A 17,267-nucleotide genomic window follows, 5' to 3' on the forward strand; every position below is an offset into this window, starting at 1 on the left:
GGGGCAACGGAAGTACAGTAGTGGCGTTCGTGGTGATGGCAGAAGAGGAAGAGGATAGATCGCGTGCCCGGTCAGACGTCAGTGAAAGAGTCAGTGGTGCGCGGACCTCGGTAGAGTGAGGATGTCTTTAGAGGTGTAAAGTAGTCTGTCATAAGTTAAACATCGCGCGGAAGATAAACTTTAAACAACAAAATTATTAATTCTATTTTTGCCAAAGCATTTGGCTGAGGCTATTCCAAACTGTCAAGTAAAGACAATCTTGTGCTATACATACGTTTCTTTTGTTTTCATTTCGAGTGGTCAGGTCAAACACACGAGTAAACACGAGCGAATTCATCATTTCTCAGAAATTTTTCAACGGTAATGTTTACTATTTTATTTAATTTCTATTATACGCAAGGATTTTAATTATTTTTTTTGTCTAAACTTTCTGAAATTTTGAGAGTAACATTTTGCGTATTGTTGCCCAAAATGGCGGCAAAAACAATTGTTAGAAAATTGAAAAGAGATTATTGTCAATTGCAGGTTGAAATTTTTGTTCGTTTTCAGACTGTAAACAGAAAAATTTGGAGTACAAAAAATCAACAGAATAAAAAAGAAAGAATGTAGGATAGATATTAAAAATTTTTCGCTTTGAAAAATTTGAACAAAAAATTTACTAAGCAATTATTTTTAGATTTAATATTGAAAATTTCTGTGCAATTTTTTTGTGATGTTATGATAAGCTTCTCGATACATAGGGCCTTTTTCTCGCTTTTTGTGCTTTGAATTATTAAATTAAATTCTTTGAAATTCAAATCGAGTTATCAATCAATATTCATTGTCGTATAAGAATAATAATTTTTTTCATCATACGTTTTGTATTGTTATTATTATTCCAATTTTCGGTAGTATGAGGTTATTTTTTCTCGCGGCATTCAACTGAATGTATAATCTGTCAACATTATAAAATTCAATTTCATAGCATTATATCAAATTTTTTCTCCTGATTGTGAATGTTTGCAAATTTATTTATGTAAGGTTAGGTATATATCTAGCAATGAAAGCATACAAGAGGCCTCTTATACTTTCCACATCTTCTTGCCATTAGGCCGACCGCCTATATATAGTGGATGTATAATTAAATCTACTCTGAATATTAAATGTTGCCAACTATTTGAGTTCTTCTCTTTCTCTAATTTCTCTTGGTTCCATGTTAAGTTCTATCCAGTGAGTACTTAACTAATGTAATTACTTCTATTTTGGCTATTTTTTCATCTTCCATTTTATTAATTTCTTCTCTAAATAACATTTATCTTACTTTTATCACAGATAAATTTTTTTTGTAAGTGTATATACTCACAAAGCTACATGCTGAGATATCTGCAGTTTATATTTCTCTTGTTTCTTGTTTGGTGAATCCTTTAAAAAATTAATCCTGTCAATTTACTTCCTTACAGTTATTTTATTATACTGTTGGATGAGAAGTTAAAATTTCACAATGTACTCCTATTTCGTTGTTTTCTTGAGACTGACATTTTATTTATAAAGCCCAATAAGGTCGAGATTTCATTTTTTATTATTTATGGAGAAGACATTCATTCTTTTGTAATGTGAATAATCATCTAAATCAGCTTACTTAAAATTATTTCATAAATACTGTATTTTATATGATTTCTTATAAATGCCTGATGTGTAAACTGTTGGTGATATTTTATTAAAAATATTGATGTAAAAAAAAAATGTTTCTACTTCTTCCTGATGTTCTAAAATATTTATATTTTTAGTTAAATATAGAGCAATATAAATTAGAATTAATATGATGATTAGCGTCAAAATAGTTTTAGAGGGATAGAGAAAAACTTTATTTAAAAATATCAATCTATCCGGATTTTTGTCTCTATCAAAAATAGGCTCTAGTGTTATTTGAAAAAGACATAACAGAGATAAAAATGAATATTTCTATGTGTCGCTATTAAAATGCATATTTAATTGTGTATATAAATTTATTTCAAGATAAAAAAGTTAGACTTTTGAAAAACAATTTTATAGTCTATTGCAAATACATTTCAATCAGTTGGACAATTGAGTGTCAGTTATTCTCGGATCGTCGAAGCTTGATGGGTTCTCTTTAGTGAGGCAGTGCAATGAGTTAAGTTTTCTCTACGCTTCTCGTTTATAAACAGTTAACCGCCCTAAGATTGAATTGTGTAACTAAAAAAACAACAAAAAGATATAGCTCAGTCAGATGTTTCACGTTTAAAAAAAAAAAATCAATTTTTTTATGGTCTCTTAAAAGTTTGAAATGTCAACGAGACTAAAGTAAAATGTTTTTGGTAGCAATTGGAAGCTTTTACACATTTTCCAAAGTTTAAACTTTTTTCATTTCATTGTGGACTAAGGTTTCGAAGTGTTGATGGATCAAATGTCATTGTTAGTTATCAGAATGAGGTCGAGGATGTTTGTAGTCTTGTATTCCTGAGTACCTATGTAGAATTTAGGCACAACACATTAACCGTTGGCTCTCAAAATACTCACTCAGAGGTTGATGGTTGGCAATTGGTACAGTTTGCTTTTTTCTTTTTATTTCGTGTGTGAAATGAAACGTGGTTGCATTTGAAAGGATCATTAGATTTATTTAATAAATAATTTAAGATGATCTAGACAATAAAGAATAACGTATAATGTGATTATCTGTATTCCACTGAGACATGCAACTTGATGAAAGAATAATAAAGTCACGAATCTCAGAAAATGATCTCAAACTTGAGGCATGATTTTGTGAGTTTATGTATCCCTACAAGTATGTGAATCTAATAGAAATAGTGAAAAGAAATATAAACTTTATCTTCACTACTTAAACTTCTGTAAGATACTCCCTTTCCCTTGTTCATCTTAACTCAATATTTTTTTTGTGTATATGGATCATGAAGTATATCCTCGAATTTACTCTCTGCTTTCATGGTAGTTGAAGATTATGGTAGTATATAAAGAAGAAATATTTTTATACTTTCCAATACTTGTTTAACTACATTTAATAAATTTATAAATTTATTTTATGACCAATGAATTCAACTTTTTTCTTTCAAATTAAACTCCTGGGAGTTGTTACTTTTATTATTCTTAACAAAACCCGTTTTCGGGAATATAAAGAAATATTTTATTATTCAAAATTGGTATTGAATATAATAGTTTTATTTTCAATTCTATAATTAATTTAAAGTAATTCCTTTAAGTTGATTAAAATAGATAATTCCTTATAATTAACTTAACTTTCAATTTAAGAATACAAAATTAGTTAATTGAAATTTATTTATAAATTTTTTACTTTGATAAAATTATTCAATTTAATGGTAAATCATTTTTTTATGTTTTTAATTAGTGTATTTTAGCAAGAGAGTTGTTTAATAGCTATTGAAAAATAATTGAGAGTTTCGAAACTTAATTAAGATAAGTAAACTTACAATTAATATAATTGAAAATAAAATTTATTCTTTTGGTAGAGAATAGGAAAAAAAAAAATACAGAGAAGTTGTAAAATTGAATAAATATAAACTTTTGAGTATTTCCAAAAAAAAAATATAAAGAAAAATGCATAAGTTCTTCTTCATCTTAGTATCTTACTTTCGATTTGCTTTGCCGCAAGTCACTAATGTGATTTCCTTGGAGGGATATCGGAATTATTGGAAATGTCGAGTCGAGCATCGAGAAACAGAGTGAGAGAGGAAAGGAAAATGTGAGCTAGAGAGAATAAACAAGATGAAGTGATGCAGGTGCTTATCAAGTTAATCACTGAAATCTTATGAAAATAAATAATATTTTAATAGTACTTGGTGATAAAAATTGTCCAACTACTAAATTACCCCTTTAAAACCACAGCCAATTATTCGGTGGTTAGTATATGGCAAACAATTTTTTTTTATCACTTAACTGCTATTTCTGGCTAATTTGCTCTCTAATGGAGTGGTTATGCAAGTTTTATTAAAAATTAATTTTCAATGTTTCAGTGCATTATTCTTATTTTAACACCATTTTTATCTTCAAGAGGGTGAATTAATGAGAGTTATAATAAATTCTCAGTTTAAATGATGATAAAAAGTGGAAAGTTACCAATAAGGGGTACATTTCAATAAAAAAAAATTAGCATTGTACTTCATGAATTTAATTATTTCAGTCCAATTATTGATCATCTTTTAGGAACTAATTTTAATTGCTACTTCTAAGATGATTCTTTAAGTATAAAATTATAAAAAAAAACACTATAGTTTATATTAAATGCTTATATTTGCAAAGGTCATAGAAAATAATCTGGAAGTACTCGTAAATATTTAAATAGAAATGTTCATCCTGCATCCTAACTAAGTAAATTATGAAAGAGGGTTTTTTTGCGACAGACATGTTGCTATAGGGCACTAAAAAAAACCTATGACATTATTATGTCATATCTGTAAGAGTGAAAAGCAAGAGAAATTTTTTTTTTTCAATCATAACCAAAGTACTTTGGTTGAATTTATGTAGCAGAACTCACAAGAAATAAATTACTTGGATTATTACTGAGGAAAAATAAGTAAAATAATTACATTGTATGATAAAATGAAAATATGAAAATACTAATAGCATTTTTTTTGATTGAATGTTACAGGTAAAATAATAAATGAAGACATTCATAAACAAAAAGCCCTGGGTTGATGTCTATCTAACCAGCAGGGACAGTTCTTCTGAATGATCAAGACGGTTCTTCGTTAATCATTGTCCCGGAAAACATGTTTTTAACGTGGTCTACATCAGTTCTACAATTGTGGAAGTGTATCAGAAAAGGTCGAGCACAACTAAGTGTCGTCCTGGTCAACAATGAATTGCAGTCAAAGCGCAATGTTTGCGCGCGCGGAAACAACGTCCAGGTGGTCAAGGAAGCATTTGATTTTGTCTGGGCATGTACGTCATCTATCCGGCGGAAGAGCTTCTTAGAATCTATGAGAGTCCAATTCGCCGTGTGTCACTGACTTCGACCATTGTCAATCCACATGACAGACTTAACTGCGAAAACAAATTGCAGTGCTCGAGTCAGAAAATAGTTCGAAAAAATAGTATCAGTTTCAATAAGAATAATTCTAAGAGTAATAAAGATAATAGTAATAATCGTCGGGTGAAAACTGATAAAAAAATAAGTGATAGAGATAAAAAAGTAATATTAAATACTCGAGAAAATAATAATAAAGGTAGTGATTCTTTGGAGAATAAGAAGAAACTCAAAAACTGCCCGATTATGCAAAATAATCGTAACGGAGAAGAGGGTAATAATCCCTTCAAGGAACTGACACATGCAACCCTCAATGAGCCACTCAAGCAGCACAATGGAAATGCTCTCAAGCTCGTTCAAACTGGTAACTATATACCACTTAACAATCATATAACTATACCCTATATATTTAACCATTTCATTTTGCAAATCTACTTGCGTTAATTCTACGAACTCGACCAACAAACGTGACATCGTTTATTACCACTCATGAGAGGTTTCAATGTCTTGGAATTGGAACGTTGATCTTTAAAGGAGATTAGTTTGCGTGCGGAAATTTTTTTTCTCTGTAAATATTTTATTAGAAGAAATTTTATATATTATTTCATTCTTCTAAATGAAAAAGAAAATTTTTTTTTTTAATTATTCTAATCAATTTGAATCCTTTAGATAGTCAGTGTGTAAGGTGTTTTTATTTTATGTAGTTTAAGAATTATTTATGAGCAGAATAATTTTTTCCCTAGAAAATTTATTCATGTACATGTTGGAATAATTTAAATCCATTTAATTAATTGATCAGAACGTTTTGTTGTCTTATCGATACTTTGTTATTGATAAAAAGAGTTTAGTTTTATTCAGTTAATCTGATGGAGTATTTTATTGCATTTAATCATTCAAATTGTCAGCAAAGTAATTTTATTTATGAACAATAATTTTTTTGAATATCCTTTTTTTTTATCTATGATGATCTACATCATGATAATACATATGTATACAGTTATGACCTGGATTTAATTCTACAGTTGAAACTTGTTGAGTTATGCGATAGCCTTTGAGCTTATATTATTCTACACTCTCTAGTCAAAGTTTGACAAATATATATAGCTGTTATTATCATTATAAATATTAATTGTTCTTTTGCTTAATTTACTATAAATCATAAATTAATTCGACCATATGAAACAATTTATTTCTATTACACTCATTTTCTTTATTAATTACAATTATTCATCCATGCAATTACCTAAATTAAACCATGAAAAATAATCTTTGGTAATGGATGTTGTTGTACAAAATATGACTAATTAAAAATATGACTTCTTTTTGAAGTAATGTGATTTTAAAAACAAAAATGAGTATTATCAATAATTGATTAACCGTCGTAAAATGACCTAAATAATAGAGTGGCTATGGAATATCATATTGAAATTGTAAACCACAAAATGTTCACTAGACAGGTCATCTAAATTCAATTTTAATTAACAAATTCCCACTTGAGTAATACTCGTCATTCATAGACTCCAATACCTACAAACTTCTGTTTTGTGATATTTTTACAGAAAATAAAATCGTCTGTAGAAACTTGAAATACAAAATGACCTATCGAATATTTACAAACTTATACCATCAACAATTCAGTTCCAATGTTGGCTATTATTTGTCCCTAGTTCTTCTCGTTTGTAAAATGAACTCTGAAAGATTAAGGTCAGAAGCTACATAACATGAGGAATGATGGAAATGTATGGTCAAGCTTAGAACTTTAGAAAAGAGATCCAAATGCTTTTTATAGTAATCAATAAATTAAAATGATGGTATTCAAGCAATCTGATTAGGAAATACTATTCAATTAATAATTTATTTATTTAAATGTTTAGGTTCTTTTTTATTCAAGCTTAAGTTGATACGCAGTTCCACTCTTCGATCAGGGAAATTCATTAACACAATCACACTTTGGGAGTAGAAATTATCAGATCCTATTTAATTATATTTGAGGAAGACTTTTTTTTTTATTACAAGAACAAATCTCTGACCTACTTTTTTTTTATGGTATTTAACATATAATATTTATTTATTGTTAATGGACTTTTGTTGAGAGAATATAATCTATGTTCATCATAAATACAAACATAATCTTATTTTGTAAATTATCAACATCAATGCAATCATAAATTGTTTTTTAACAAAATTCTCTGCAATATTTCTCTGTAAAAGGCAATTTTAAATATTTCAACTTTATTCAAATATTTTTGTTGATAAATTAGTAGTAGTATTGAAAAAAAAATATATTGAATGTCTATATTTTTAATCGAGGCATAATAATACTTCTGAAATTATTTATCAGTTGTTTGGACAACACGTTTATTCAATTACCTACCGATTAATTTTTTATTAACGAAACCAATCATTCTGATATAAATCATACTATTAAGCTATAATTTACACCAATCTCAAAATCAATCATCATAACAGTTAAATGTATCACTGTTATTTATTAACAGAAAATAGAGGTAGATGATATTTTATTTAACATTGGAATAAAATTTTAATGAAATTTCAACAAAATTAAATTACTTTCCAATCGATATACCTAAATGAATAATAATACGTTTCATCTTTCTCATCACATTAAGTATTATTATTTTTTTTTTTTGTTGACTAGGGGAATTTATATCCGGTCACTTTCCCTCTCTTGCTCAGGTCTAGGCCTCCAACTTGGGGAGTTAGGTGGTGGCGGCAAGCTGCCTATGCGCGTTTGCTCTCAAAGTGAGCTTAAGCTCTTAGAGAGCCTTACGTCAAAAAATCCAGCTGACAGGTAAATGTTTATTTGACGAGTCACGATCACACGCAGATATATATTTCACGTTATATTTAATAAAGGAAGGAGTCTCGTTGCTACGGCAACTGCGAGGTGAACAGGCAAGGTATTGATTTGCCCCACCTGAATTCAGGTCAACTCCTGACTAAACACTCTTTCTATATTATGCAGACGTTCTCTCACTCAGTTGTCTTCTTAATGGGCTCATATTATGTATGAGGGTAATCTAGATAAGCTACAAATAAATAGAATAAAATGTTTTATTTCTTGTTCTACATACTTGACGAAACTATCAATCAACAAAGTAAAAAGCTCAGAATGACAATTATTTTTTTTTCTTCTCTCCACTCATCTATTAGATAATGGAATAAATATAAAAATAATTCTTTGTTTGAGGGGTTATTTATCTAATGATTTTCTAAAACTCTTAACACCATTTGTTGTCATTTAAAAGCTTCTAGGGAAATGACTACTGTTTAATAGTTATCGTTGTGAAATAGATACATTTAGGTATGGTATTGCTAAGCTGGATAATATTAAGCTATCCATGCAACAGGCAACACATTAATCAATTGATTATTCAATTGTAGCAAACGGTAGTAATGGAATATTAGATATCTGATTCCGTGCTTGGCTTTCTCGTTTGCCTTGCTAATAAAATAGTAATAAGTACTTGGTAAACTCTAGAAAGAGGGTGGGTGGCACGTGGGAAGGAAGTGAACGAGTATCAAGCTCATTTTAATTTTACATCCTAAATACATGCTATTCAATTGTGGTATTTAATGTTTGCAAATGTAAAATATTATTTAATTTATTGATACTCATAATATTGGAATTATTTATTAATACTTTTTTCTTTTTAAAATTACATTTCTTTTCAAATAACTAAATATTCATTAGTCTTTTATGGCTAAGTAAATTTGAAGAATAATTCTATTAATATTTAAATGAATTTTTTTTTTTTTGTTAGTTTAAAAATAATCCCTGTTATTAATTTGAAAAATAACAAATAATATAGTTGAACAAAAAAACAAAAAACAACAAGTTGATAAATGTTTTAAACTTTTATTTGTAAAATAAATATTTAGTAAATAAACTATTTTTAAATTAACTGTAAACATGGCTTAAAGACATTGATTGTTGTCACAGAGCAATATTGATGGAGCCCCTATAGTTAATTTTATGCTGGTAACATTGCTAGAGAATACATAAAATTTATGTCATTTTAGGTACGTCATTCCAAACAAAGAGGATATAAATTTTTTTCAAATAAAATGGTGATGAAATAAAGTAATAAATGATAGCTAAGATTATTATAAATTTATGTTTGAATTTAATATCAGTGAATAACACACATGAAGTAATCAATTGGAATATATAATTGTATTTAAAAGTTTCAAAGAGATGTTGATTATTGTAGATACTAATTATAATGTAAATACACAAGCATCTATACGATAAACGTGACCTAGACGTAGAGAAACTTAAGATGTAATGCAGATATAGGTAGACAATTATAATGTAAGAGAACAACTAGAGTTCTGTGCTTCAGTATGATTATGAATGTGAAAGCTTGGAAATGAAACTCTCAAAGACCAATTTCTGTTGCTCCTCAAAAGCATAGTTATAAATGTGTGTGTGTGTGTGGTAATACACTAATTGGATTATCATTTGATGAAAAGACTTATCTAATTTCCTCTGTTAATAATATCTTATATTTCATTTTATTTAAATTATTTCTATACTCTCTAATCCATTTGCAATATTTCTCTACCAAGTTTTATTTCAATCAACTGAAGGTGAATTAGTTAATCTGATTAAAATATTAACTGAACATTTAATTGAATCTTTTGAAATGTCTTCTTGTTGTACTTTTCAAGCTGTAATGATTTTTTGAAACAAAAATAATTGATGGATATTAAAGTTGAAATAGTAAAATGTTGATGAAAATAAAAAGGATTATTTTAAATTTGTGAATTATTATGATAAACGATGATAATAATAATATTAATAACATGAATAAAAAGTAAAAGAAACATCTAAGTTTTATATTTAAAGTGACTTAGAGAGAGAGAATAAGTACTAGAGAAACAGGTCGAGATGTACTAGGCTTTCGACCAGCTTCAAAACAGCACGAACTTGCTTTTGTATGACTTGTTTGGAAAGTCGACTTTTTTCTATTTTCTTTAACCAACAGCATCAAACTTGGTAACCCATGTCCAAGAAGGCTGAAGATGAGAGAAAAATTTAAACTAAGAATAACATTCTCAAATGAAACTTATTTGGCCACAGTAGTACAAGTCTACTACTTGTCCACCATATTTCCTATGTCATTTCAATCATGTACCTTTTTTTTTGTTATTAATTTAAGGAAACATAAAATATTCGTTTAAAAACAGTTTGCTCTTTGAGTTTATAATTAAAAGGAAATTATGCATGCAAAGTTTATTGTATGAAGAAATGCAATTTTCTGAAGTTATTCAAAATCTTATATTTATGAGTTTTCAATTACATCATAAATGTATTGTGCAAAGTTGTTTTTCAACACTAGATTCAATTAACCCGATTTCATTGCTTGAATAAATGTAAAGCAGACACAAAACCCGATAAATATTTGTTCAGTAATTGAAATGACCTTCTGTTTTCTCTATTGTTTTTGTAATTATTATGACAGCGTAGAGAATTCTCATAAATTCATAGACAAATATAGATTAATACTAAATATTGAATGTTGGTAATGTTGGCTAAACAGTTGATAAAATTTTTGTCATATAATATTATAATCAAAATATTAATCCATCTTGATCCAGTCATTTTGAAACATTTTATTTTAAACTTTAGATTTTCATATAATTCCAAAATAATTCATCTATAAAATGAAATTATTTATAAATTTAAATAATAAATTATAGTTAGTAATACATTGTGCAACAAAGTTGTTTAAAGAGCAAATTTTAAGACAAAATGACTAAAATATTGAAATAAACTTTACATGAAAATAATTCGTAATGATGTAATAATATCAAGGATATAAAAGTGCGAAATAGACAAGAATAAACTGGCAATTATTATCCACCGAAAATACGTAATGTAGGTGTGAAGCACAAGTGCGAGGGAGCAATGACGACAGTGAACTGTCAGAGATCCAGCTGTTGCTTAGTCAAGTCGATGATCACCTTGTCTTTGGCACAAGTTCAAATGTTAACTCGTAATTACGTCTACGTGAAAATGACACCAAGTCTAAAAGAAACAAGTTTATAAACTTTTGCCTACACATGTATACCCACTACTTAGCCTTAAACTTTACCAATATGATGTTGAGTACCCCAAGGATCTTGGTAATGAAACTTCCTCAGTAGAATCCTCTGTACATCAATGGAGAATAGCATAATCCCTTGGAAGATGTTAGTTTAGGATAAATCTTATCAAATCTATAGACACTATAGGCATAGATAAGCAACTGTATTATACATAATTAAAATTAGTTCAGCTGTTGTTAGTGATGAAATTCAGACGCTTTGTCTTACTGATTGCATACAGAAATGTATGTTCAATGCCAGGCTAGCATTAACAATCAAAATCATACATATAGATTGTGAAGCTAGAGAATACATTGATGCAGATTTGCAAATGACAACTTGATGAAATTGAGGTTACCACCAATTTGATGACATTTCGAGATCTGTCTTTCTGCTTTGGAAGTTTTACTAATGAATTTATTTATGATCTTTGTGTGTATCTTTGGTGGAGAAACCATTAACGATTTATGATCAACTGCTTGTGGAGCTTGTTGTATTAATATATCATCTCTTTGCAAGAAGAACTTGTTGATTCGTAATGGTTTTACACTACATTAAGATGAAATACTATCATCAAGTATTAATAAACCACCTAATGATTCAGTAATTGCTCATAAAACATAGCACTGCTTTTTAATAGCTATAGTCTATGGGAATATTAAATTTTTTCTCTTGATATTATATCAGAAATATTATCTATTATTAAAATAATCAAATAAATATTTATATTCACGCCCTAAATAATTTAATTTTATTCCATAATACCCTTTTAGTAATCTTCTTATCCAACCAACTATCAAAAAGGTGATTCTTTATCAAAGTTATCGATTAAACATCACAATTTTCAATATGAAACAGGATTTATTGTTCAGCAGTTAATCCTCGAGCTCAATCAATAGCTTTAGCCTCTGGGAAAAAATTTTTGACATTCAGTTATTAATATTTTTCTTCTATACAAAGTCAATCTATCCCTACAATTGCTTTCTAGCTTTAACATTTCAAAGTGATGGAAACTAGGCTATTTTCAACACATCAGCAACTCATTAACTATCAAAAAAACTAAACTGAATCAATGGAAATGATGACAATATCAGTTAATAAAAAAAAAAAGAGAGAAGAATTGAGGTAATTAAGTTTATCACGACATTCTTTTGATCCAACAGTGGCAACAGCTTTAATGGAAGGTAAGAATCACGTATCAAGAAAGACGTTAAAAGATGATTGGCATTTAATAGCTTTCAAGGAGGCTAAAAGAAACATAACATGGCATCTCTCTAAGTGCCTCTCTAATAGTTCGATCGTTTTCTTTTTATTAGAAACAACGTGAATTCAAGGCATACTATGAAAAGACTAAGATACCATGTCCATGTATTAGTGGTAACTTCCGTGACAAGCTTGTCTTAACCAGTTAGTGTCAGTGGGCGTTTTGACATATTAGAAGCGCACATTGCACCAAAAGTGGTTTTCTAACACATTAAATATCACCGATATGATTGATAGCTGTGTCAAGATGATTTATAAGCTAATCTTTACCTGAAGAAATAAAATAAACAATTCAATGACAACATTCTTTCAGATACAATTGTATTTAATCATTCATTCTGTTTGATTTGATTGAATTCATTGTATAAGTTTATGATAAAATGATCTTTGATTTTATTGATTAATATATATAGACTAAAGTTTCACACTCCTACATGAATTTTAATTACCATTCTAGTTGTAGAAAAATCAATGAAATCAGTGAAGAATTTATAAATCATTCAATTTTACTTTAAATCCTAGATGTTTATTTAGGTCGTATGAAATATTCTAGCTACAAAGTCATTTTTCAAAAATTTTTGACTTGATCAATTCTTTTTAGTTGTTAAATCATAAATTCATGGACATGTAGAACATTGCTGGCATGGATATAATAGAAAATAAGTAAAAAGAATGAATTAGAGGGATATAGAGAATGTATGAATAATTCATTTAACAAGGGAGACTTTAGTTTATCTTCTAATCTTCGATCGTAAAATAGATTCTAAGATAAAAGAAATGTAATATGTTTATGGTAATATTTATTTATTATATTTACAGTATCGGAGTTTGCTCAGGAGCTTGGTGTGGCAATGGAAACTCATTCAGCGAACGTGCGTCGACTTGTTGATGAGTTTCGTGGTAGATCAAATGAAACTAGAAGTGATGCTGGGGCGATGCGTCGAGTATGGGAAAACCTTCTAAGACAAGTTGAGGCTGATGCTACAGCACATCTTGATCTTGCAGCGGTACTCCAGCAGCAGATTTCTAGGCCAACTCAAGAGGCTAGTTTCTACCGAAAGCTTCAATCTCGAAAGGTCTGTATATTTCAAAGAATTGAAGCTTTTATTTGATTAACAATCATTAAAAGTATTTTTCTTTTAATTGTTTCTAGCTGTTGAAAAAATATTATAGTAACGTATTTTTTTTTTCTTCATTGCAATTGCTTCTTATTTACGTTGTGATTTTTTATAGAAGAATATACAAGCAACGAGATAAAAATTCTTATCGTTTGTATCAATGCATATGCATACTTTTCAGAATCTCTCAGCAATTTTTTATAACCATCTTTTATATGGTATTCTATTGTATGCAATGAATAGAAATTTATTGAAGGTAAAGCTTAAGAAAAATGAAAAATTTAATAGCAATAGGTAAAAATAGCTAAATTGATTTAAGGGGAAATGAAATACATGTTATAAACCATGATATTCAATGTAATTTTTTGAGATTAAAATTTTTAAGAATCATAATTTTTTGAATTTTATATACTAAAGAATGTCACTAGAATAAATATTTACTATTGAGTCTTTGATTTCCAAGAAATAAAAATCAGAAAGTCAAGTGCAACACAAAATGAGTCATAAAAAACATTGAAAATGTTGGTAGACATATACCAGAAGTATCTGCTAGTTTGTAATTTATAGTGTCATGACGATAAATTAAGTCTTGCAATGATTTATGAGTACTAGCCCATCTAGCGAGTAAACGACCTCTTTGACGTTTATATGAACATGTGATCCCAGGTGTTCGCGCATCGTGAGGCATATGAGCAAGTGGTAACCAAGACTGAGGAAAAGCTCCAACGTGCAAGAGTTGACTACAAGAGAGCATATGGTGCTTTGTTGACCATTAATGAAACAGCTAGTGAACAGGAGCAGAGCAATCTTAAACGAGCTTACTTTGAGGCACATAACGCCTACGTGCTTCAATTACATGCTACTAATGCAATTGCTGAGAGTTATCAGTTCCACTGCCTACCAAGTCTTCTTGGAGAAATAGCCGAGGTCTATGAGGAACTTTCCACTCTTGCATGTGGATGTATATCCCGAATCGCTGAAGCTGCTGGTGAAAGATCTAATGAGCAAGCCAAGAGATTCCAGGCTGTTACCAAAGAAGCCCAGAATATCTCAGCACAAACTGATCTACAACTTTTTGCTAAAAATCTCTCCAGCACAGCTATGCCCAGGTATATTTAGAAACTTCCATTATCTTTTTAGTTCTTACACTTTAAGGAACTCATTAATTTTATTAACTCAACATCATTGGCAATTATTAACACTTGATAAAACTTTTATTACACCAAAAAAAAAAAAATTCTTTCTTTAATATTAATTAAATAAATTTATCCTTGATAATATAAAATTAAATTATCATTTCAATTATATCTTTTTATTTGGTTACTTGTTTTAATATAATTTTTTGCAGAAATACACTTAGATAAATAATGAAAAATGGAAGCAAAAATTCTGGTAATTTACCATAATGGTTATTTGACCCAAAAAATTATGAGGAAATGAAATTAACTGAACACAAATGTGCCATAGCTGTCATTTACGACTAAATTTAATTAGAAATAAATTTTTTTTATTAATGGAGACAAAATGAACACTGAGATGAGGTTCAATTAACAAGATTATTGGAGGTCATAAAAAGGGGGAAATAAATGAATGATTCTTTTGCATTAGGAAGCCGCCTCGTCGGCTTTTTGTACCACCATCACCACCAGAGCAAATTCCAATAGAGCGGATTAATCAGGTTCCAACTCTTAGGGATGAGTTAATATCATCTGGAATGAGTGGTCAACCTACCCTCGATGATTTACGTCGAGAGTCTGATGCTCTCAATCTTGAAATTAGTCGTGTTCAAGACTCGTTAGATGCTCTTATACGAATGCAGCGCAAGTAAGAATCATTACAACCATCAATCTTTCTACTTTTCTCTATGCATTTAAATTCTAGTCTGAAAACTGTTATGATTCATATCGTAGGAGTGCTGAGGGCAATCTCTTTACCAAAGTAGCCGAGCTTCAAGAAGATATCTCGATGAAACGCTTCGACTTGGGCGTCGCTCATTTACACTTGGCTGCTGTACAAGCTCAGGTAAAGTAACTCATTAACTATCTAACCTTGTGCTTTTAATTATATTAGAAGCTACTTGTGGAGTTGACAATTATTATCAGCAAATTTTTCTAGCCATCTTAACAATAGACTCATGAGTCTGGTGTAGTAAATTTTATAGTCATTTTATTGCTTATTTTATGGCCTGGAGGACCATAAAAAAGACATAATGGTAGAAAAATATTTTCCAGTAACAAAAGTGTTATTTTCTGACTATGAAGACATTTTATAGTTGTTTAAATAAGTAGTCATGCTTTTGGCGCAGGTTAACGTTAAAGTTTCAACCAAACGGATTATAAATCAAATTGAATAAGAGCATTATAACTAAGAAAGACTAACTACTGCCAAGATTATTGTAGCATCATTTTTTTTTATATATATCAGTTCTTAAACTTTAATTTTAAAAATCATCATCAATATTATATATTTTATTTACTGCGGATAAAGTTGTTACACCAATTCCTAGCTTCCTGTTATTTAATTATATGTAGGCTAGAGATTTATTTTTATTTTACTTTCAGTTAGAACACGAACTAACTATTTTGCCATGCACTCAAGAAGAAATTCATGGAAAATGTTTTAGTAAATAATAGTATTTGCCAAAATTATCACTAACATGACGGCAAAAGCATTATTATTTAAAATTGTGTAAAAGCATGACGTTCTTTTACTCCATAATGAGTTATAGCTCTTAAAATTTTTCGATAAAATAATACCGAAAGTTCACGTGCCAACGTAAACGGTGTTCACTTGTCCGCAAGGACCGTTTAAGCGATAACGTGCAGAACGAATATTGTTCAGCCCATATTGTGGGTAATAACAGATGAAGGCGTAGTATGAAATTTTCATCGTATCAGCAATCTACACACTTTTACTAGCTGTGAAATCGATGTTTCATAATATTTTAAAATTTTTTTTCGGTAAAATGAATATGAGCAAATTCCTCATCTGATGATTTACATATTTTTCTCACGTACAAAATCGATGCTTCTCAAAAATACTTCTCCTTACTTTCTTGTAGTAGTATTTAGCTTTACAAGATATTCTATATATTGAGAATAGAAAAATGTCATAAACTTAGATTGTTGAGAGAATAAAAAAATTGATTAAAAAGTTTGTCAGCAAGTATGACTTTTATTGCAGCTTTTTTTATTGGCTATAAAGTTGGATAAATTTTTAAAATAAATTAATTGCTTAATTATAAATAATAAGTTGATACTGTTCAGTGTATAAAAATAATTTTGAAAGAAATATTTTTAGAAATTAATTTTTTATAACAGCAAGTAAGTGATTATTTTTATCAAAGAAAAAGGAAGCAAATAAGTATCTGAATTACTTGGAACTTTGTAAAAATTTATTTAACCTCAAGTTAATGCACCATAGTTGATTGAAGATTATCTATTTTTCTTATGATATCTATGGTAATCTAAAGGTCTTTAGCCTCGAAATAGAAGGAAATGTTCGAAGAATTCTTTTTCTGTGATGATGAAATAGACTTTGAAAAATTGAAAAGCTTAGTAAGTGAGTAGCTATTGTGTGGCCTGGATTTAGTGATTGAGATGAAGAAAAAGATCCTTTTTTGCCATCGCTTATATCTTGGTGATTATTTCTTAGGGTCAATAGACAGTCTCGATAAAGAGTGTTGGAGTTATTCACCTGTGGCAAACTATTCATGCCTATGACCAGAAGATCATGTCTAAAGGATTCCTAAGAAATGTATCTTCGGTTTTATG

The 17,267-nt window shown here is 29.1% G+C and overlaps 1 protein-coding gene across 5 annotated transcripts in view; it reads left to right on the top strand.

Moving 5' to 3' along the window:
* The first annotated feature begins 31 nt into the window (after positions 1–31).
* The window catches only part of LOC118068449 (uncharacterized), a 28,018-nt gene continuing 10,782 nt past the window's right edge, over positions 32–17,267 (top strand). For all 5 annotated transcript variants that reach the window (XM_035085869.1, XM_035085876.1, XM_035085901.1 and 2 more), the window contains exons 1-6: positions 32–360; positions 4,622–5,363; positions 13,196–13,452; positions 14,161–14,603; positions 15,103–15,318; positions 15,405–15,516. In XM_035085869.1, the coding sequence (XP_034941760.1) occupies positions 4,913–5,363; positions 13,196–13,452; positions 14,161–14,603; positions 15,103–15,318; positions 15,405–15,516 (1,479 nt within the window). In that variant the 5' untranslated portion in view covers positions 32–360; positions 4,622–4,912. The remainder of the gene's footprint in view (positions 361–4,621; positions 5,364–13,195; positions 13,453–14,160; positions 14,604–15,102; positions 15,319–15,404; positions 15,517–17,267) is intronic.

Source organism: Chelonus insularis, unplaced genomic scaffold (genome assembly GCF_013357705.1).
Source record: "Chelonus insularis isolate UGA/USDA-ARS -01 unplaced genomic scaffold, ASM1335770v1 contig_128_pilon, whole genome shotgun sequence".
Lineage (NCBI taxonomy): Eukaryota > Metazoa > Arthropoda > Insecta > Hymenoptera > Braconidae > Chelonus > Chelonus insularis.